The sequence below is a fragment of the Physcomitrium patens genome, chromosome 16 (assembly GCF_059467195.1).
Source record: "Physcomitrium patens ecotype Gransden chromosome 16, ASM5946719v1, whole genome shotgun sequence".
Classification (NCBI taxonomy): domain Eukaryota; kingdom Viridiplantae; phylum Streptophyta; class Bryopsida; order Funariales; family Funariaceae; genus Physcomitrium; species Physcomitrium patens.
The window spans coordinates 6,505,363-6,527,452 of NC_143425.1; the positions used below are offsets into that span (position 1 = coordinate 6,505,363).

The window sequence follows — 22,090 nt, forward strand, 5'->3', positions numbered from 1 at the left end:
TGGAAAACAAAAATAAAAATTTTGAAGGATCTTTGGGAGGAGTTTCTAGTAGAGGGTCTTCTAAAGGACAAGGTATGCACATGAATCCGTCTATTGCTACTATGTTTCAAGCCTTCTCATTATCAATGCAGCAACAGCAAAGCAATGATCGAAAGGAAGCTTTGGCAACCAAAGTATTGCAAGCAGTGGTCAATAAAATTGATCAATTTGATGGAAGGAATATTTCAAGGTATTTAAGATGTTATGTTCATGAAATGGAATTAAATCGAGTTTCTGAGAAGAGAATGGTTGAATTATTTGGACTTGCCACGATACCGGAGATAAGAGACTACATTACATCGATTATGGATCATTATCGGAATTCATGGGAGGTTTTTTTACATGCATTGAAAGACGAATATTTCTTGGAAGATGCAAATCACGTTACTAAGAAGCTGTTTTAGGAATGGATTGAACGGCCTAATAAGAATTTGCAAGCAACAGAGCTACTAAGGGAATTTGAGAGGCAGTACTCTCAATTGTCGAAGGTAGAAAAATTGACATTGGAGCCGAACAAAGTTGATCTATTTCTTCAAGCTGCTGATAGAAAATTGCAAGGAAAATTAGAATTCCTTCTTGAAGACAAAGAAGAAGATGAAGGATTGACAACAAAGTGGAAGAACGTTGAAGATGCGGTGGGGTTGCTTACAAAAAGAGAAAGGAGGAAGGATAGGAGCAATATTCCGAAAACAGTACAAGCACCCAAAGCTCCAGTACGTACAACACCACCAACAATGCCTACAATTCAACCTTCGACATCCTTATCAAAGAAAGCAGATATGGGGATGGAAGAAATTATACGAGGAATGCAAGATCTTCAAATCAAATTGGCAAGACTTGAAGAGAATACTTCTATAAATAATTCGAAGAATGTTTCAAAACAAGGATATGTACAAAGATGCATTTGGTGTAATGATGCTTCACACACTAGAAAAGATTGCAATGAATTTAATAATATGATACCGCAGGGAATTATTTGCTGGAAAGATGGGAAGATAGCATTGAAAGATAGGGATGATCTTCTTCAAATCAATTTTGGCAAGGGAGGAATGAGAGTATTGGTTCAAGATTATCTAAAAGAGCATGAAACAGCAGCACGAGAAAGTGCAAGTTATGGTGCTAGAGTAGACGATGAAATTGGTGGAAGTACGGAAACTAGTGAGTTTTGGGCTTCTGCCATTTCTACAATGCAAGAAGGAAAATTACCTCGAGAAGCATTATTGAGGACTGCAGCTACAATACGAGGTAGAACAGGTTGGGAGGATCCTGTCGAGTCTCTTTCAGTTCATGCATATATTGCTAAGAGCCAACATGAAGCTTTGATGGAAGAAAAGAGACGAGGAAATTTTGATGATACGAGAGAAGGAAATTCTTCTAAGAGGCAAACTCGAGGAGACAAGGCTCGGGATGCAGCTTCACAAGAATTACCTATAAAGGATACCTCAGCATCATTGGAAGAAAAAACAAAGGAGACAAAAGATAAAGGCAAATCAATTGCTTATAAGCTACTTTCTAACATTGAAGCGGCAACAAATTTGAAAGGGATGTTGGAAGAACGTATATTAAACGCTAAGGTGGAATTCACATTGAAAGAAGTCTTAGAAATTACAAAGAAGGAATTTCATGATGTTATCATTGACAGCATTAAGCGAAAGAGGCAATTAATAGGCGAAACTGGACTGAGTCATGCTATTGATGCAAGAATATATAAAGATGAAGAAGAGGTTGATATTGGTTTCAAGCAACCAACAAATGAAAAGAATGGGTATAATTAATGAGTACGTTTCGAAGATTATAGTGATAAGGAAATGGAAACTTTGAGCCATTATACTCGAAAGCATTGGGCAAGGGCAACTACTGAGGTATTGGTGAAAGTAGGAGATATAGAAGAACCAATTGTTGCTTTAGTCGACCATGGTTCTAAAATAAATCTCATGTCTAAAGATCTTTATAAGAAGCAAAAATGGCCAATTGATATGGAACATGGATGGGCAATACAAGCAGCTAATAACACACAAGGCAAATTATATGGAGCTTGTCCAGATGTCCAAATTCGGATTGGGGATGTTGCGACGGAGCAACATTTCTTCATTCAAGATACAACGTCTTATCCGTTGATTTTAGGACAACCTCATATTACGGCAACACGGATGAAAACAAAAGTACTTGACGATGGTTCTGCTTATGCAAGGGTACGGAGCGAGGATGGGAGGAAAGTTGTACAATTTCTAACAGTACCTCCTAACCATGAACGGAATCGAGATAGGTTGAGGGAGAAACCATTGCCAAAGATTGTTGAAGGATTTAAGGATTTTGGGGAGGTACCACTCTAAAGCAAGATTATGGAGGTACAAAAGAGGAGGTACTCTCGCGAGATGAAGGTGCCTTTGATGCGAGTTTTATTGGTATATTGGAGAATGGAAATATTATGTATAAGAAAGTTGATGATTTTAAAAGAAAAGAAAGAAAAGAGATTATATAATATTGAAGGAGAATTATGCAAGTTAGGTACACAGCAAGAAGATGAAAGTGATTTGGATAATAAAGGTGACGAAGACAAACTAGACAAAGACGTAGAGAATATATTATAAATCAAACAGTAATTGGGTAAATTGGTACATACCGGAGGATGCACAGGTTGAGAGGGGTGGATGTCGTGTTGTAACACGAGTATATCGTGAAAATATAAAGAAAGGGGACTTTTAATAATGTTCAGTTACCTCGAATATTGGGAGCAACGATCAATTCCAGTGCAAATACTGAGAGGCCAGGTTCAGTCACCCCGTTACAGTCAGTCGGGGCATACTGAAATGCTCCATTCAATTCCAATAACGGGAGTCAGCAGAAAGGAAAAGGACCAATTCAACGACGGGTGAGCCTGGTTCAAAGAGCCAATTAGATCTAATTTCAAGACATCCAATCCAGGTCCTATTACGGGCTTCTTACCCAATATGAGACGTGACTTGGTTGGGCAACCCAATGCGGTCCAATTATGGAAACATCTTGGTCTTACTACAGGCCTCTTAGCCAATATGAGACTTGAATTGGTCGGTCGACTCAATGTGGTCCCGATTACGGGGCTTCGATTCCGTTTCAGGCTGTTCCGTCCTTTGTGCCATTCCGAGAATGTGCTTTCGGTAAAAGGATCTCTTAAAGATAAAAACGGAGGAGAAAGCTCTGACGGCGGAGCCAATTCCAGATCCAAGACGGAAGATTGAAGAAATTCAGAGGCTACGGTTTGAAAGAGGGAAGAATTAAGGTTAAAGAGGAAGATAGGTTAAGAAAAAGAGGGAAGAGAATAAGTTTTTTAAAGGTCCGAGAACTAACTTCATGCTTCGGGAGGGAGAAAAAAGACAGAGAATTGAGATTTTTTTTCATAGGATTTTGGGAAGACTTCTAGCGATCAATGCCGAATAGTCGATGTATTGTACTGGTGAATTGGGATTTTAATGAAGTGGGTGTGATTACTCTTGATTGTTTTGTGAAATCAAAGTTACGTCTGTGATTGAAGAATTAAAAGGGTGTCTATAGGATTGAGTATGCGAATTGAATGAAATTTATTGGGTTAATCTAACGAGACAGTCAATGGATACAAGGTCGTGAGTATAAAGCGATATCGGAGATTAGTAGATCGGGTTGTTTGGGGTTCTTTGTAACGTCTAGAGACCTACCGGCTAGTGCAAAAAAGATTTTCGCGAGTAGTCGAAGAACATTCGTATAGATTTACGATATATTCTTACAATCATTTATATTCCAACAGTCAAAAAACCGATAGATTGCTTGAATATTAGCGAATCTTCATACTACCTTCTACAGCCAGACGCCCGATGCGTTCTCGAGCAGAAAAGTACGTAATCCGACACCGTGTATACAAATCATAAGAGTCTCGAATATTTTATGTCAGCACGCATATTAAATCGTCGCCAAGTTCGTTGTAGCATGGCTTTATCAAGATTCGAGTTCATCATCACTTATTGGCCAGGAAAACAACAAGGTTTGTTCGATGCCTTGTCTAGACATTCTTATCTTGCACCAAAAGAAGGAGATGCAGCTTTTGAGCAACAAAGAACGGTACTCTTGAAGCCGGAGCTATTTCATCTTCGAGCAATAAAATCAACATTGACTGTTGATTTAACTTTTCTTAAGCAAGTATAGTTAAGTATGTCTTGAGATCCTCTTGTTCATGATATCAAGAATAATTCTTCTAAATTTCATGATCCCTCTAAATTTGAATTCAAGAACAACCTACTCTATTTTGAAGGACGCCTATATGTTCCAGAAGGAGAAGCACGTTTACGTGTTCTTCAAGCTCGTCACAACTTCCTAGCAGCAGAAAATTTTGGATATAATAAGACTTTGGAGCTGATATTTAGGGATTTTTGGTGGCCTCAAATGTGGAAGGCAGTTAAAGATTTTGTACTATCATGTGATGTTTGCTCAAGATTAAAAACTCCTCGTCATCGACCTTTTGGACTTCTTCAGCCATTACCCATTCCAGAACAACCATGGTCTTCTGTTTCGATGGACTTCATCATGGATCTTCCAATCTTAGGTTCTTATGACTCTATATTCATGATAGTAGATCGTTTTACTAAGATGGCACATTTTGTACCATGTACAAAATCTATCACAGGTGAAGAAACAGCTAAGCTCTTTCTTGGCAATGTCTATCGCTATTATGGATTACCCAAGGATATTATATCACATAGGAGAACTCAATTTATATTAAGATTTTGGCGGACTCTTTTTAAGATTCTTAAAGTGGATATAAAACTATCTTCTGCATTCCATCCTCAAATTGATGGACAAACAGAGCGTGTTAATCAAGTTTTGGAGCAATATTTAAGATGTACCATTAATTACCAACGAGATGATTGGACAACTCTTTTGCCATTGGCAGAGTTTACTTACAATAACATGGTACATTCTTCAACAAAACAAACACCTTTCTTTGCTAATTATGGTTATCATCCATGACTTGATACTTTTGACTTTTCAAAAGTTGATAATCTTGCTACGAAAGATTTGGCAATTCATTTATCAGAGCTACATGCAACGATGAAGGCCCACTTAAATAAGGCTCAAGAACAACAAAAGGTCAATGTGGATGTCTATCGAAAGGAACAACCATCATTCGTCTTGGGTGATAAGGTATGGCTACTTCGTCACAATATCAAGACCACTCGTCCTTGTGACAAGTTGGATTATCGAAGGCTGGGACCATTTTCTATTTCTGTACAAATCAATCCAGTTGCATATCGTTTACATCTACCAGAGTCAATGAAAATCCATCCAGTATTCCACGTGTCTCTTTTTGAACCATACAAGATAGTAGACATACCAAGAAGACGACAAGCTCCACCTCCTCCTATAGAAATAGACAATAATGAAGAGTTTGAAGTAGAAGAAGTCTTAGATTCAAGGCGGCGTCAAAATAAATTAGAATATCTTGTCCATTGGTGCGGATATGGTATTAGTGAATGCACATGGGAGCCAATAAAGAATCTTACAAATGCAGCAAAGGCAATGGAGGCTTTTCATCGATGACATCCATCAAAATCAAGATGAAAACCTTCTTTATAAAAGAAACAACATCTAGGCAAGATAACATTTTACTTTCAATTCTTGTTCATAGCTTCTTTGTAGTAGTGACGCTCAGGAGATGGAGAACCAACAACCAGTAGATTCGACTCAAGAGCCTTTATTTGCTGACCTGCCGGATGAGACATTATGATTATCACAACCTTCAAGATGACGTAATCGAGATGAAGATCTTCAAGAACGACATGTTATTTCTTGAATAGATGGCGAGATACAACGCGTTTGGTATCACGATTTGGGAAGGAACTCCCGATGTTTGGTGATTCTGCTAGAGGTAGGAACAACTCCTGATGGTGTTCCAAATATTCTATTTGAAGGAAGTTACGAAGGCCTCAACAATGATCAAATAATTGGGTGGTCTTCTTACCCTGGTATGGGACACTACCGATGGTTGAGAGGTCCTATCAATCATCTTCGAAGAGAACAAAGATCAGAGTATGTGGCAAATATAATTTGTCGCATCATAGATTTCCACGACATATGATGACTGCTCCTCATGGAACTCATCCCTAGAAAGGGGGGATAATGTCACGGACATAATCATATGTCATGGACATAATCATATGTCAATGTAAGCTAGTAATTACATATACAAATAGATAGAAGTAAATAAAAATAGATAAAAGTAAGTAAATTCTATAGTATTTAATATAGAAGCTTCCTAGAAGCTTCATAGATACTGTTTTGACTTCATAGGTGTCTTTAATTGACTTTTTGGATTAGAAACGTGATCAACAAGTTGGCCATGTGCCACACATGTTGTTAGCTTGAAGATCAAGCTAACTATGTGGCCCACACGTAGAAGAACTTGCCTTATAAGTCAAGGCATGTATCCTACAAAGTCAACACATATTGGAGGTCCTATAGAATGTCGCCACATAGCTCCTAGTTAGATAGTATATATAGAGACAAGAGTGAAGGCTTCTTCACTCTTGTCAAGTCCTTTCTTGCTTCTAGTCTAGTTTCAAGGGTCTCTAGTTTTCTTGTCTTTTGGCAATAGCCATTCCAGTTTCTCTTTCAATATATATACTTGTTTATATATTTTTTTTACCTCTCTTTGAGTGAAGGCTCACTTGTCTGAATTATTTTTTTATCGAGTTCTTGTCCTTGACAAGATGTAGCATCCATAATCTTTTCTTCCATAGGCAACTCAAACAAATCCAAAAAGTTAAATTAGAGGAGGGTAATCCACAATCTCTAATAAAAATTTCCACAAAGAAGGATAGTCTACTTTCTTTAAAAAAAGATCACAGTTAAAAAATAAGATTTTTTTTGTTTAAAAGGTGGATAGTCCGCAACCTTCAAAATACAATAATGGAAGTAGAATAATCCACTTGCTTCTAAAACAAAACAAAAATAATATGTAAGCACTCTTCTCAAACTATCAGGGATATGAATCTCAAAGAAAGAGAATCTTCGATATACTCTTGTGTCATTGAAGAGAACTAAGAAGTCACTCAAAAGGTAATGTAATATTAACTAGAATGGCTATTGCCAAAAACAAGAAGACTCAAAAGTCTTAGACTTAGAACAACATTAACAAAAGTGAAAAAGGCTTCATTTTTGCCTCTATGTATATTCTTAACTAAGAGCTATGTGGCGATGTCTTACAGGACCTCTAAAATATGTTGACTTTACTAGCCACATGTCTTAACTTGCAAGGCAAGTTATCTATATATGCACCACATGGTTAGCTTATTTCACAAGCTATTAAGTAGAATTAACTTGTTCCATAAGCTACCAACATGTGATTAACTTGTTGGCCAAGTTTCTGACCTATAAACACATCTAAAGTCAAACTACGTCTACAAAGCTTCTAAGAAGCTTTACTAAAAAAAATTATGAAATTAATCTATATTTATCTACTTCTAACTAATTATATAAGTAATTATTGAAGTAAATGTATATATATGTGATACTTAGAAAATAACAAGGTTTCTCAAATATTCTTTTTAAATGCTCTTATCTTGTACCAAAAGAAGGAGACATATCTTTTGATCAACAACGAACAATCTTGTTGAATTTGAAGCATTTTCATCTTCAAGAAATGCAATCAATAATGATTGTTAATTTGATCTTTATCAAATAAATTCAATCAAGTATGTCTTCTAATCCTCTTCTTCATAATATCAAGAATCTTCCTTCTAAGTTTTATAATGGTTCAAAGTTTGAATTCAAGAACAACCTACTCTATTTTAAATTTTGCCTATATGTTCCATAAGAAGAAGTACATTTACGTTTTTTTCGAGAATGTCACAACTTTCTAACAACAGAACATTTTAGATACAATAAGACTTTATAGCTGTGAGATTTTTAGTGGCACAAATGTCGGAGGTAGTAAAAGACTTTGTATAATCATGTGACATTTGTTCAAGATCAAAAACTCCTTACCATTGACCTTATAGACTTCTCCAACTATTACTTATACCTGAACAATCATGGTCTTCCATTTCTATGGATTTTATTACAAATCTTCTAAGTTCAAGTTCATATGACTTTATATTTATAATTATAGATTTTTTCACCAAAATCACTTATTTTATACTATGTATAAAATCTATTTTAAGTAAAGAAATAACTAAGCTTTTTATTGAAAATATCTATTGCTATCATGGATTGCCAAAGAATATTTTATCAAATAAGGAGACTCAATTTGTATCAAGATTTTAGAAAATTCTATTTAAGATTTTCAAGGTGGATATAAAGCTCTCTTCAACTTTTAATCTTCAAATTGATGGACAAAAAAAATAAGTGAATTAAGTTTTGGAGCAGTATTTGAGGTATACCATCAATTATTATCAAGATGATTAGATAACTCTTTTGCTATTAGCAGAGTTTGCATATAATAATTCAATACATTCTTGTATTAAATAAATATCTTTTTTTCCAATTATAGTTATCATCTATGACTTGATACTTTTGAATTTTTAAAAGTTGATAATCCTACAGCAAAAGATTTTGTAAATTATTTATCAAAGCTACATGTAATAATAAAGTTACAATTAAAAGAAGCTCAAGAACAACAAAAGAAAAATGCAGATGCCTATCACAAGAAGCAACTATAATTTAATGTGGGTGATAAGATAAGATTATTTTGTAGCAATATCAAGACTACTTGTCCTTGTGATAAATTGAACTATTATAGGTTGTGATCTTTATATATTTGTAAACAAATCAATCATGTTGCTTATCAATCATATCTACCAAAGTCTATAAAGATCTACTTTATATTTCACATATCTCTTCTTGAGCCATATAAGATAGTGAATATATTTTGGAAAGAAAACAATTGTCATATCTTCTTATAGAAGTGAATAATGATCAAGAGTTCAAGATGGAAGAAGTCTTAGATTCAAGGTAGCTCCAAAATAGCTTAGAATATCTTGTTCATTAGCGTAGATATGATATTAGTGAATATACATAGGAATCAATAAAGAATCTTATAAATATAGCAAAGAGAGTTGAAACTTTTCATCGACAAGATCTATCAAAATCAAGATGAAGAATAGCAAATCTTTGTTATAAAAGAAACAAGATCAAAGAAAGATATCATTCTACTTTCTATCTTTTTTTTGTAGCTATTGTTTATTTATAATGATAAGGAGATGGAGAACCAATAATGTGAAGACTCAACTCAAGAGTTTTTTATTTGCGGACTTATCAGATGAGACATTGCAATTGTAACAACCTTCAAGATGACAAAATTAAAATGAATATCCTCAAGAACCACATGTCCTTCTTCAAATCGATGGCAAGTTATAATGTGTTTGGTATCCCAACCTTAGAAGAAAGTCCCAATATTTGATAATTTTATTAGAGGTAGAAACAACTTCTGATGGTGTTCTAAATGTTTTATTTAAAGGAAGTTATGAAGGCATCAACAATGATCAAATAACAAGTTTTTCTTCTTGCCCTGATATGAGACACTATTGATGGTTGCAAAGACCTATCAACTAATTTCAAAGAGAACAAATATTAGAGTATGTAGCAAATACAATTTGTCACATCTTAGATTTTCTTAATATATGAAGCCCGCTCTTCGTAGAACTTATTTCTAAAAAGAAGGATAATATCATGGATATATATATATATATATATATATATATATATATTTTAGTAAATATCTATATAATTAGATAGAAGTAGGTAAAAATAGATAAAAGTAGGTTAATTTAATAAAACCTTATAAAAAAGCTTCTTAAAAGCTTTATAGATGCTGATTTGAATTTATATATGTTTATAGTTGATTGATAGGTTAGAAACTTGGTCAAAAAGTTAACCATGTGTTGGTAGCTTACGGAACAAGTTAATTATATAGCATGCATATAAAAAAATTACCTTGCAAAATCAACTTATTTTAGAGGTCATGTATGACATTCCTACATAGTTCATAGTTAAGAGTATATATGGAGGTAAGAGTGAAGTCTTTTTCACTTTTGTCAATACCTTTCTAATCATTAGTCTTGTTCCAAGAATTTCTAGTTTTTTTGTTTTTGGCAATAGCCATTTTAGTTTAATATTATATCATCTTTGAGTGACCTTCCAATTCCTTTCAATGATACAAGAGTGTATTAAGGATTTTCTTTCTTTAAAATTCATATCCTTAACATTAGAGTGGAGATGCAAATGATAAAAGATCAACAACAAGATATGTGTTCTTTATTGGAATAGGAGCTATCTCATGGAATTTCAAGAAACAACCAACAATTTCAAAATTATCAATGGAGGTGGAGTACATGGCAGCAAGCAATGATGCAATGGAGGCAATATGGCTAAGATAATTTTTAGAAGACATTGGAGTATTTCAAATGAAAGTAATTCGAATGAAGTATGAAAATTAAGAATGTCTAGTATTTTCAAAAAATCCAAAGCATTATTTAAGGACCAAGCACATTGACATTCAACATCACTTTATAAAAAAAAAATATTGAAATGAGAGTGATTGATATGAAGTATTGTGCAACAAAAGATATGCTTGTTGATTTATTGACAAAAATACTAATAAAAGATAGATATCACATGTTGATAAAGGCATTAGGATTGGAAGCCTTTGATCAATAGCAAAGTAAGAGTGTTAAAGTATATAAGTAAATGTAAAAGTATAATAAGTAACATTGTAGAGGGTATTATTTTAGGTAAGTTGCTATTGGTTAAAGAGTTGGCTCTTAGTACATAAGAAGGTCAAGAGATAATATAAATAAATGGACTAAAGATCTTAAGAGTATAGAAAATATGCTAAAAGCATATTTATATAGTAGATAAGATAACAATAGACAGTCTTGGTAGAATATTGGATGGATATATTCATCAAAGGATGGAAGTTATCCATTAAGATAGTTGCCACCACCTATAAATAATGGATGTTGGAAGTAAGAGATATCTTACTTCATACTCTTTTTATGTGCAATCTTGCTAATGCTAAGTATTATAACTTCATAGTGCTTGTTCTTCAATATTTCCATCTCTTATCATTGTAAATGGCAACAAAAATCTTAAACATAGTTATTTTTTTATAAATTTTTTTTATAAATAAAATATTATTAATTTTATATTATTATTATTATTAAAAAATATTCCTCTTATTTTAATTTAAATATTATTAGATTATTTCATTATATTTTATATACATTTATAATCTAAATTTTTTGAAATAAAATTTATGATATATAAGTCTTTTAAAATAGACATTTTGTGAAAAATTTGTAGTTGAAAAGAATTATATATCATAAATTTGTAGTTAAAATGAAGATTGGAATGAGAGTTAGAAACAAAGAAAGAAGAATAGAGGGAATTGAGATGAAGAAGGCTGAAAATGGAAGTGGGGGCTAGAAGTAAGGGTGTTAGGATGAGGGCTATGATTGTAATAATGCTTTTTGGAGATGATTCATTTTTCAAATAATGGTTACTATAAGGTGGGTAGATTTAGTAAATGGATGGGTTATTTTAATATTTTCTTGTACATATTCATATAAAAACATAATATTGTTTATTATCATTGTTACTAAATAATTTCTACTTTTTCTTCAACATGTCATAACAAGTGCTTTCATTTAAGTACAAATCCACTAATAATTTTATTCTTTTTTCATTTATCATATACAGTACACCATATCAAATCTCCAACCAACAATTACATTCTCCAATACACCCAACACATATATGAAATAAATACAAACATTGTCAAATACACCCTTGAATAAACCACCTTTCCACACACACTCCCAATGGCAAACCAACACTCAAACCATTATAACAGAAAATGCAGAGCATAGGAAGAAGAAAGAAAGAAGAAGAAGCAGAATCAAAAAGTAAAGGCAAGGGAAAGAAAGCGCGAGGACTGCACACAAGCGCCATGTCATCAAACCAGTCAGCCAGAGTGGGTGTAGGGAACCATTTGAAATACCCCTCCCGCGTCCCCATGACCCCAGTGGACTCAGCCTCGGGAGTAGCGAGGGAGCACAGACACCATCATCATCGTCCCCTTCTTCCCCTCTCCCTTGACTTCGTCCTCCTCCGACTCTCCCCCCCCCCTCGTCGTCTTCGGCGATGCATGCCAACGCCGCTGCTAGATTCAAGGAGCGCGCGATCGTATTTTTGGAAGAGGGCGCTGAGGTTGCGCATTTCTTTTCGTACCGCGCCTGCACACTCCTCCTCCTCCTCCTCGCGACGATAATGACAACATCAGCAGCAGCTTGCGGGGGGAGATTTTAGGGTCCCCCCGGCATAGTAGCAGCCTCCTCATCGTCATCGTTCCTCCGCCCTCACCACTCCCGGTGTCTCCTCCTCCTCATGTGTTGTCGTCTCCTCGTTTCCGTTTCTGTCACCACCCTCTCTCATCGGCGTGCTCTGCCGCTTCTACGTACCCCCACCCTCCACCAGTGGAAGTAAGCAAGCAAGGAAGGAATCGAGGATGGTTACGGTGTTCGATCGAGAGAGCTAGGGTCGCGAGTGATCCGGTGTGAGTGACTCAGGAAACGGGCAAGGTTGGGGGCGTTGCGTGTGACCGCCTCAGCTCTCGTGTGCTTCAAGAGTGGCAGATTTGGGAGGTTTTGGTTTGTGCGTGGAGATCGAGCTTCGCGGAATTCGAGCATGTGGACGGCCGCGTGCTTGTTATTTTTTTTCTTTTCTTTTCGCATTGCGTGTTCTGATAGAGAGTGTTGAGTGTGTTGACTTAGGAGTGTACGCTCATGACGCGTTTTGGTGAGGATCGGGATATACTGGGACGAGAGCCTGCTTTGGGTAGTATAGGGGTTTGACGTTAGCGACGTGACGATCTTGGTTTGATTTGCGGCAGCTGTGCGGCGTTTGCCGGCAGCCTTCTAGTCATCTCGACTTCTGTGAGGGTCACCGTTAAGTGGCGGGCTTGTTGCGGCGGATCGCCGCAAACCTAGGACAAGAGGAGCGTGTTGGAGGCATTTCTTCATTCTGGTGGGCTATGTGACTGAGCGTACCCACAGATTCCAGCTGCACAAGTCCGTGGAGATAACGTTTCAGGGATTTCAGGGGTCGGCATTTTTAGAATGGGAGGAGGATGTGGGAGCAGGGTCCTTCGAGAAGAGCCTTGGTGATTTTGCAAAGGAATGTTGCATTGGAGCTCTTTTGAAGCGCATAGAGAAGGGTTTCTTTTTCTTCCTACTTCGAGGGTGGGAACGATTAGCCGACATCATCAGTTGACGCTTATCTCGCAGAAGATTTGCCAATTCACGATGGAGGACGACTCTATGGACTCCGCGCCTTCTTCCTCTGATTTTTCCACCAACAATGTGTACAATGCAAGGTTAGAAGATATACTACGAGGATTCGCTAAGGATCCCAAAGCTCTAGCTCATAAACTTGGGGATTTTACAGTGCGGACATTAGTTGGGATGAACGAGGAGGAGTACCAAAAATTGTTTGAGTTGCTGCGATCGGACTTGTCGGTAGCTGATTTTTTCGCAATCAAAGTGGCAGTTAGAGAGGCCAAGAAGCGGTTCAATGCAGGTACGTAAGTTTTGGTACGTAGCGGCCAGCTGCATTTCCTACAAGCCAGAGCAACTGTTTAATGTCAATATCCCCCATCGCCTTTAATAAACGTGACACATTTTCTTAGCGTTTCCCAACATTTCGTTTGTTTTTACTGTGTGCTTGATTGGTTGGAATCAGTAACTTATAATACTCAACTTAGTATTTCCCCAAACAAATTTCCGGGATGATCATGACTTGTGATATTCTATAAGGAATTCTCATCTCATGCTGAAATAATAACGCTAGGGTCATGCCAATGCTCTTTCCATTCTTCTTTTTCTTTTTCTTTTCCTGGCTTTTCCCTTCCCATAATGCGAACTGATTGAACGCGGCGTTTGAAAAGACGAACAATCAACTTCAGTGTCGCCAAAGTTTGAGAGAAACAGGATTTGCTGCTTAAAACGCTTGTTCAACGAAGAAAACCCTCACTCCGATTATCATAGTATTCGGCAAGAGCCAGATGATATGAATCCCTTTCACGCTGTTCACTACTTTCACACTATGGACCGCATACCTTGAAATATTGAGTGTCCGTTGCAATCCTTGAATATTTAACAGCAATTGTTGTAACCAGACGCACTGTGTGGATTGCATGTTCAGAGAGTACTTCCCCGCGCAGTGCGCACTCTACCCCGCGTGCAGGCAGTGCTTCAGGGGTAACACGCCCCACCGTCGATATAGCCTCCTCCAGCCGCGTCGATGTCGAGAGACCTCTGCCCAGACTCCCAGAGCACGTGATCCACATGGTGCTCGCCCGTCTCCCCGTCCCCTCCTTCCTTCGAATGCGAGCAGTTTGCAAAGACTGGTGGCACCTCATGTACGCCACAAGCTTCCTGGAAATCTGTTCGAAACGATCCTCCGAGCGATCATGCTTCGTTTTCTACGAACGGGGGAAAATGGTGGCCAACGGTGAGGGTGCTATTTACATCCCCTCATCCAACAAGTGGCTCAAGCTGAGCCTAAGCTTCCTTCCTTGCAATTTGAAGGAGCCTGTATTAGTGACAGGCGGAGGCGGTTTGCTCTGCTTCGTCTGCAACAAATCAGAGAGTGGTAGTGTGATTGTGGTTTGCAATCCAGTCACGAAATCTTGGCGTGAGCTCCCTCCTCTGGATGTGGAAGACCCAGAGGATTTCATGTGGTACTTAGCGATGGTAAGCATCGTCGTGGACGAGCATTCCAATAGCTACAAGGTTATTTTAGTAAGTCAAACTAGCTACGAGCCATACAATGCCAGTTGGAGAACCCTAGTATATAGTAGTCTAACTAAGGATTGGTCAAGGCCTCATTCTCATTACCTCGGTGCCGACGTCCACAACGATACGTGTGAAATGTGGACTCCTGTCGAGTGCAACGGCGTCCTCTTCGAGAATTTCGGCACCGAGTATGTCTGGACCTACGACTTGCTCAGAGGAACCTGGCGGCACATTGAGCTACCGATCCCTTCTGACTCCGCTGAGGAGAGAGGCCTGGTGGAAATTCATGGACATCTCTTCCGGGTGCTGCAGACAGAAGACGACGACATGAAGAATATCCAAATCTGGGAGCTCAACCCCACCGACTTGTCGTGTTTGAATGTGGAGTTCATGCCGGTTGAGTTGGCGGTGACCTTTTTGGATGTTTCCTTTACTGTGCTTGGGATCCACAGCATTGCTGGCAACGATGCGCTCTGTTTTCTTTCGCTTAAAGGCCAATCCGCCCTGCTCTATGATTTGAGTGAGAGGTCTTGGAATTGGATGCCGAAGTTCCCCTTATTCAAAGGGTCGAATAGTTGCTGTTTGAATCTGAGGCTTGACATCTCTGCTTGACGATTGCCCAAGGCGTCTTGGATAGCAGCGATGGAGAGTAAGATTAGATCACCTTCGATGCTGCTGTGGAGGCGACCTGTACAGCTGGATGGGTGTCGTCAAATTAACCTGTTTAACTTGACTGGTCAGTATTGTGTAAATTTATGTTCCGAATGTGGTGATGCGCCTTATTGTGTCAACTCAGAAAAATTGTGATTGAAGTGGAGATCCTTTGCCATTAGAATGTTTAACAATTATACCGTTTTCAAAAGGTCAAAGTTTGCACTTATATCATGTTTGTGAGTGGGACAATAGATCGTTTGGAATGTTGTATTCATTTTTGTGCTTTCATACCAAATATTTTTCATACATGCAAATTATGACTTGTGCATTATTTCACGGTTGAGATGAAAGTTGTATCAACAGGTCCTGGCAAGTCCCTAGCGTGGCCTGTCCAGCTAAATATCGTAGACCATCAAGATCGCCCTGTGTACGTTAAAATTATTGTTATACAACATTAATTTTGTCCTAAATATTACTTAGTGAAAACATAAAGTATGGAAATAAACCTTACAAGAGGTTGTAAAGAAAATGTTATTGATTATTAATTGCTGGCCAAAGCATTGTTTTGTACTCGGCAGTGCTAGAACTTAAAAGAGTCTATACAGAAGAGTACCCTGTAATCCTCATCACAAAAGCCAAAAGCATGAGGCTGCGGTGAATCAAAAATTCATCATCGTTCCTTTAAATCTATGGTAGGACGAGTCATGATGGTGAGCTTAGGAAACGGGATTTTAATTATGTTGAATCCGGGGCTGCTTCTTGTGGAGGAAGTCTTCTCGATCTAACACCCGAGAAAGATTTCAGGATCACAGCAGCATTCATCCACTAGGCAACAACAACAGAGCGCGGCAAGGCTGCAATTTCCACATATAAAAAATTCGTCAGATGGATGGTAATGTTACGAAGAATCTAGAGTTCCCTCATAATGAGTATAATTTCATTGCAAGAACAGAAGGCGTAACGACGATACTGTGATCCATGATATAATAAAGAACCTTACCATCCTTTCAAAAAGCCACCCTCACGTCTCCGCTGATATCCTTGAGGAGGTCCCATGACTGGGGGACCTTGGTAATAACCTTGTTGAGGATACCCTTGAGGATACCCTGCAAACAGAATACCATATTACAATCAGCAAACCTAATCACTTGTCATGGTAGAAACACCAGAAAAACAACGAAAAATAAAAACAAAAATAAAAAATCTGTGTACCGAAACCCTATCCGTTGATTTGGTCCTCTTCAGGAATATTTCCAGAGGAGCAAACTCAAGCCAAGAATGATCTACCGAAACTACAATGATGTTTACACTTCGTGTTTTCTAAAATGAAAGAAAACAAGAGGACCAAAATATTGTAACGTTGACAAGTTTATAATCGCTCTCAGGTAATATCAAAATATCAACCATCTAGGTCCTACAGCAACTCCAAGAATTTAAACACCAAATAAAACGTAAGCATCGTGGAAAAATTATGAGGCAGTAACGAATCGCATGCAAAGTAACGCACCTTCAGGTGGGTAGCCGTAGGGCACTCCCCCCTGCTGAGGATATCCGTGTTTGTGTCCGTGCTTGCCCTTCCCCATCTCAACTAGAAAACTGAGCAAATATCAGGTATCAACTTCAACGCCAATTGCAATCTTCTTCACCCACAAATTGCAATCAACAGTACACCTGATCCTCGCGTGCAAAACTATACAAATATACAACTCTAAACTCTTTTCCAATCGGGCAGAATTGTTTTCTAAGTCTAAACCAGCGACATGAGACTTGATGGGTCGAGAGGTGATGTTATAGCGAGTTGGGTACTCGTGATGGACGGCAGGGTAGGAAATATCAAGGAAGAAGGGAAGAACCGGATTATACAAAAAATATCCCGGATTCGTGAGCTCCGTCAGAACGTGTCAAGCAGTTTTCTTCTGTTGCAGAAGACGTGTACAGCGTATGTGTCGAGCAATCCATCAGGCACGTGGGACCCTTCGATAAGCCCTAGGATGCGACAAACTATCGTCGGTTGCCGTGTTCAAGGCGTGCACTGGAAGCGTGCCTGATGGGTGACGATTTTTCCACTTGTTTAGGTGCCACCAAATCTTGTTTGAAACATTACATCCTTCTCTAACCCCAGCACCTGTTACTAAGTACCTACTTAGGTCACATGCGGCAAGTGGCGTTTGGAAATGGAAGTAGCTACGTCTGTGGTTTTGAAGAACATTTGGCAAAATTGTTGTGATTATCGACACGGATGTCAAGCTCCCATCTCAAATGTGTTGCTCTAACAAACCTTGGGAGAATAGCCACCAGCCGCTTGTCTTGCTTAGTGAGTGATTTGGTGGCACCCAGTTTTTTCATTTTGCCTCATTGCTCCGCTACTCTGGAGCTGCATTCGCATCTACGTCTGGTCGGTGGTTTCTCTTCTCTCTTTCATTTCCTACAGCGAGCTTCCAGCAAAATTTAAGCACTTTCATTAAAACCTAGCACAAAAGAAGTGGGTCTCATTCCCAACCCATGGCTGAAGACTCGATTCCAGGAACTCCCGGCATCTGAAGCATTCGGCTCCGACTCTGCACGAAAAAACACAGCATCTCGTGAGTGGTGGGTGTAGAATCACCAAACATTCTAGAAACAAAGTGCTCCGACGTGGAAATAGCTGCCGAAATCCTGCTCTTCCTGCTGCTGCTCCTCCTCCTGCTCCCATTATCCCATAACCAACAATGCCTTGATAAAAAAATCAGCAGCAGCAAACATGCTCAATCACTCACTCTCATTTCTACAACAAGTTGGAAGTTGTTGTTTTGTGAATGTTTCTTTGTCTCCCACATCGTTCATTTCCTCCTTTCCTACCTCCTCACCATCATCTTCATTGTGTTGTCGTTTTTGTTGAAGTGGCCATTGTAATATATTGGCACAACTTGGTTTCTCCAAATGGGTTGTAGCCACAATCAATATTTTACTTTTTATGGAAGAAGTGCTCTTTTTGGGGTTTTGATTTTAATTTCGAAAAAGTTTTCATAGATTTTCAGAAGATTTATTGATTCATCATAAATAAAGAGGAATGACAAAGTGATCCATCCTTTTACTAAATCGACCCACCCTCTCTTCCATCATCCCAACCCCCCTCGTTCCCGGCCCACGCTCGTTCCCAGCCCACGCGGACTAGCATTTGCAATGGCAGCGCAATCGCAGTATCCGGCAAACGTCGTTCTTCCCGATGGAAACAACAGGTCCAGACAGATCTCCTTCGACTTCTACATTCTGGGCGGCTTTCGCCACAACGGGCGTGGAAACTCAACTCTCATTGTGGCTGTTGGTAGTCTTTTTTCATGCAGAGGGGCTTGTTCCAAATGATCAAGCTGATTGTGTGCTCTGATTTGGATCAGGTCCAGAGCTGCTGGGGAAATGAAGATCACCGCACCTTCTTGGAGGCGGAGCTCAATCAGAGCTCATATTTCGGGAAGTTCCAGAATCCGTCTCCTGGAGTGACCAGATCGAAGCATTATCGCCTATTCAACCAATGTGAGATTTTAGACAAACTCTTTGAATTTACCTGCCCCGAATCAGCTTCCTCCAGATTGGCCCCGGATCTGTGGTTAACCCTCAATCTACAGGTGTTTCGACAGGTTTGCAGCTTACCTTCGAGGATGATCGGCTGCGCTCTACTTCGCCAGTTTCCACAAGCGGGAGAGTCGCTGCACCTTTGCAGCAAGATAGAGACGATGAAATTGAGCAACTTTTAAAGATTCAGGTAATCATCCCACAGTCACAGTCATGTTGCACTCCACCCAGCAGCGCGACGTACAATAATTTTGGGCTGTGGATTAGGGCTGTAGATAAGCTGACCCACATGGAGCGCCAGATTCACTTTGTGCATTAGAATCTTCTCGCTTGTCATGGTCGTTGTTGTCTTCCTCTTCTACAGCTTCAGATTCTTCATTTGGTTGAGTGGTCCTGAGCTGGCGACTTCTCGCGCTCCACGACATGAGGCTGCTTGAGATTGTTTCGCGTCGCGGGACTCGGATTGCCAGGATTTCGTGGTAGGTTAGTTGTTTTGGTCAGCAAATTGGGGTTTTCTCTTTTTGGACAGATATCTTGTCTTTCATGTTTTTGGGGTATAGTGATTATGCTTCTGCGGCCGGCGTGGAAAGGGTTTGAAAGGACGAGGTGGGTTCTTGCGCACGAGTTTGCTGTGGGTTCATTTGTAAGGGTGTTTTGTGTTGCGGTGTTTGAGAAAATGTTAGAGTTGTTAGAGCTGGGAAACGAAGGAGGGTGGGTCGATTTAATATTCCACTAAATAAAAAATATATATATATATATATATATATCAAATAAATATAAATATAAATATATTTTTAATATAAATAGAAAATTTAAAATTATAAAATAATTAAAAATTAAATTTGTAATAATACAAATTCAATATATATATATATATATATATATATATTTTTGTGTGTGTGTGTGTGTGTGTATGTGTGTATTAAGAATATAGTGTTGTACATTGATAAAAGAGAACAATAATATTGGTGTAATAATTTGATGAAATATGAATCTTATATAATTTATTCTTTTTTTTTTAACATATAAAAGAAAAATAAAAATAAAATCACTTTTAAATCCATCATTTAAATATCAATCTTTATGATTATACTTCACTTCTTTAAAATATTAATTATTTTAATAATAGATATCTTATAAGTATTGCCTTTGCTATGGAAGAGCAAAAGTTTGATAAAGTAAGTAGTCTTGTATGTTCAAATAGCTCATGTGAAAGTTCTCAGGAGGAAATCATTGATGTAGATTCTTGTGATGTTTTGCTAGGGTCATCATCAAATTACTGTGATTATTCTCAAGATGTTAATGTAGGATTCTTGTAACATGATATAAATAAGATACTTGTATAGATAGTTAAAACCATGGAAGTTTCTAAAATTGAGGTTAGGTTAGTGGATCAGATAGGATCCACTATGGAACATTCTAGAAAGAATTTAGGGCAGTCATTTAAATAGGGCCTATTATGGAGCCTTTTAAAAAAAGAGTTTAAGGTAGTTATTTAGGTGAAATCCACCACCTAGAAATATTCTAGAAAGTCTAGGGTAGTAGAACAAGGTATAAATAGGACTAGCCAAGGCCTTTTGGAGCATCTGATCAGATATGGCTTTGGATCTTTTCTCTTAATAAAATTTGGTTTTGCATCTTTCAATTCAATTTTATTTTGTTCTGTTTTTATTTACTTAGTTTTATCTTTCATGTCCTATTTTGTTTAATTCCATTTAGTTTTGATTTAGATCTATTTTATCTTATTTTGTAATGAGGCTTTATGTTCTTAAAGATTAGAAGGGTCTTGGCTTTTTGAGATAGTTTGATCTTGTTTCATTGATATCATAGTGAGTTTTAAGATTGTTTACTTTTGATAGCATGTCAATAGTCATTATCTAGTCTAAGTTCAATTGTTATAGTCACATAAGATATTGTATTGAGGTTGCCATGAGCTACTCTTAAAAAGTCAATCGGGTGGTGAAAAGACATTACAATAGTGGAGTCCAGCAGAAAAATTACAATATGAGAGATATAATGGAACAATCTCAAATGAAGGCTCAAATACAATATTTCTTAGGCCAAATAACTACTTTGTAAGGACAAATAGAGGCCTTGAAGATAAGAGAGTCGACATTTGTTGTTAGGGTCCATATACAAGACAAGGATTCAAGACCAAGAAATAGAGTTAGCTTAACATTAGAACAACAACTAGATACAAGGCAAGATGGTTCTAGCTAGACCAGAAAAAGTGAGTTGTTGAGACTGAGGATCCTCTCAATCTCGACTCTTATATATATTAGGTCCTAAGAAGCTCCTTGAAAAGTTTCTATGAGGCTTGAAAACAAAGCAAGCCTAAGATCCTTCTTTAGCAACTTCTTAAATCATGTAAAGCCTCCTAGAACCTTCTAGAATCTCCTATGATCTTCTAGAACTTTCTTATAATCTATTAGAACCTTTTGAAACCTTCTGGAACCTCCTAGAATCTTCAAGAGCCTTCTTAGAACCTATTAGTATCTTCTAAAACTTTTTAGAAACTTCTGAAACTTTCTTTAGTTGTATGTCTGTGACATCACTTCCTCTTTCAGCTTCGAGGTTTCCAAGAAGCAATATTGCAACAAGCTAATTTACGTGCAAGAAGTTGAAGATCTGTCACATAATATCTCCTATATATTCTAATTATTTTTTACAAGATAAATGGTTCATAGGCCCTAGTAGCCATTGATAGTGTCTCAAGCCTTCTACTTGTGACTAAGCATAAACTTCCACTAATTTGAAGATGGAAGGAAGAAAAAAGGTTGATCTCAATCTTAAGAATCTTGAAAAGTACCTTTCAAAACCTTGATACAAATTGTGGCCTACAATTTGATACAATGTCATTTGACAACCCATGGTAATGATAGACATTGTGAATAAAGAGTCTTGTAGTCTCTTCACCAATAATTGATTTCTTATAAGGTATAAAATGTGCCATCTTGGTCAATTGATCAAAAACTACAAAGATGGTATCAAATGAGTTTGATGGTCGAAGATTTGTAATAAAATCCATAGAAATATATAACCATGGTTGT

General features: G+C 37.7%; 3 protein-coding genes across 8 annotated transcripts; 2 read left to right on the forward strand and 1 right to left on the reverse strand.

The window, feature by feature from the left end:
* The first annotated feature begins 12,057 nt into the window (after positions 1-12,057).
* LOC112293513 (F-box/kelch-repeat protein At5g15710) lies at positions 12,058-15,589 on the forward strand. The gene is made up of 2 exons (XM_024543011.3): positions 12,058-13,620; positions 14,245-15,589. The coding sequence occupies exons 1-2, from the start codon at positions 13,221-13,223 to the stop codon at positions 15,447-15,449; spliced, it is 1,605 nt and encodes a 534-aa protein (XP_024398779.1). The 5' UTR covers positions 12,058-13,220; the 3' UTR covers positions 15,450-15,589.
* A 419-nt stretch (positions 15,590-16,008) lies between these two features.
* LOC112293515 (uncharacterized) lies at positions 16,009-17,241 on the reverse strand. Its single transcript, XM_024543015.2, has 3 exons — positions 16,999-17,241; positions 16,492-16,597; positions 16,009-16,345 (listed from the first exon to the last, which is right to left on the reverse strand). Exons 1-3 carry the CDS (start codon positions 17,072-17,074, stop codon positions 16,273-16,275), a joined length of 255 nt encoding a protein of 84 aa, XP_024398783.1. The 5' UTR covers positions 17,075-17,241; the 3' UTR covers positions 16,009-16,272.
* A 223-nt stretch (positions 17,242-17,464) lies between these two features.
* On the forward strand, positions 17,465-20,685 carry LOC112293514 (uncharacterized). 6 transcript variants are annotated; one of them, XR_002973048.3, is made up of 4 exons: positions 17,465-19,001; positions 19,094-19,230; positions 19,405-19,519; positions 20,304-20,685. XR_002973048.3 is itself a non-coding variant. In XM_073539669.2 (3 exons), exons 1-3 carry the CDS (start codon positions 18,809-18,811, stop codon positions 20,346-20,348), a joined length of 375 nt encoding a protein of 124 aa, XP_073395770.1. In that variant the 5' UTR covers positions 17,465-18,808; the 3' UTR covers positions 20,349-20,685. The 6 variants fall into 6 exon arrangements, 5 of the variants coding, with proteins under 5 accessions (XP_073395770.1, XP_073395771.1, XP_024398782.1 ...); XM_073539669.2 differs by lacking the exon at positions 19,405-19,519; XM_073539670.2 differs by lacking the exon at positions 19,405-19,519 and having other exon boundaries at positions 19,106-19,230.
* The last annotated feature ends 1,405 nt before the right edge of the window (positions 20,686-22,090 follow it).

What these genes read in the sequence shown, in the direction of transcription:
- LOC112293513 (XM_024543011.3), top strand. Translation starts at nt 13,221, where the DNA reads ATGTTGCATTGGAGCTCTTTTGAAGCGCATAGAGAAGGGTTTCTTTTT. An exon ending in CAAGAAGCGGTTCAATGCAG is followed by an intron (nt 13,621 to 14,244) that starts GTACGTAAGTTT and finishes TTGCATGTTCAG; the next exon opens with AGAGTACTTCCCCGCGCAGT.
- LOC112293515 (XM_024543015.2), bottom strand. Translation starts at nt 17,074, where the DNA reads ATGGGGAAGGGCAAGCACGGACACAAACACGGATATCCTCAGCAGGGG. An exon ending in CTACGGCTACCCACCTGAAG is followed by an intron (nt 16,598 to 16,998) that starts GTGCGTTACTTT and finishes TTCTGTTTGCAG; the next exon opens with GGTATCCTCAAGGGTATCCT. An exon ending in GGTGGCTTTTTGAAAGGATG is followed by an intron (nt 16,346 to 16,491) that starts GTAAGGTTCTTT and finishes TGGAAATTGCAG; the next exon opens with CCTTGCCGCGCTCTGTTGTT.
- LOC112293514 (XM_024543012.3), top strand. Translation starts at nt 18,809, where the DNA reads ATGCAGAGGGGCTTGTTCCAAATGATCAAGCTGATTGTGTGCTCTGAT. An exon ending in TTATCGCCTATTCAACCAAT is followed by an intron (nt 19,002 to 19,093) that starts GTGAGATTTTAG and finishes CTCAATCTACAG; the next exon opens with GTGTTTCGACAGGTTTGCAG.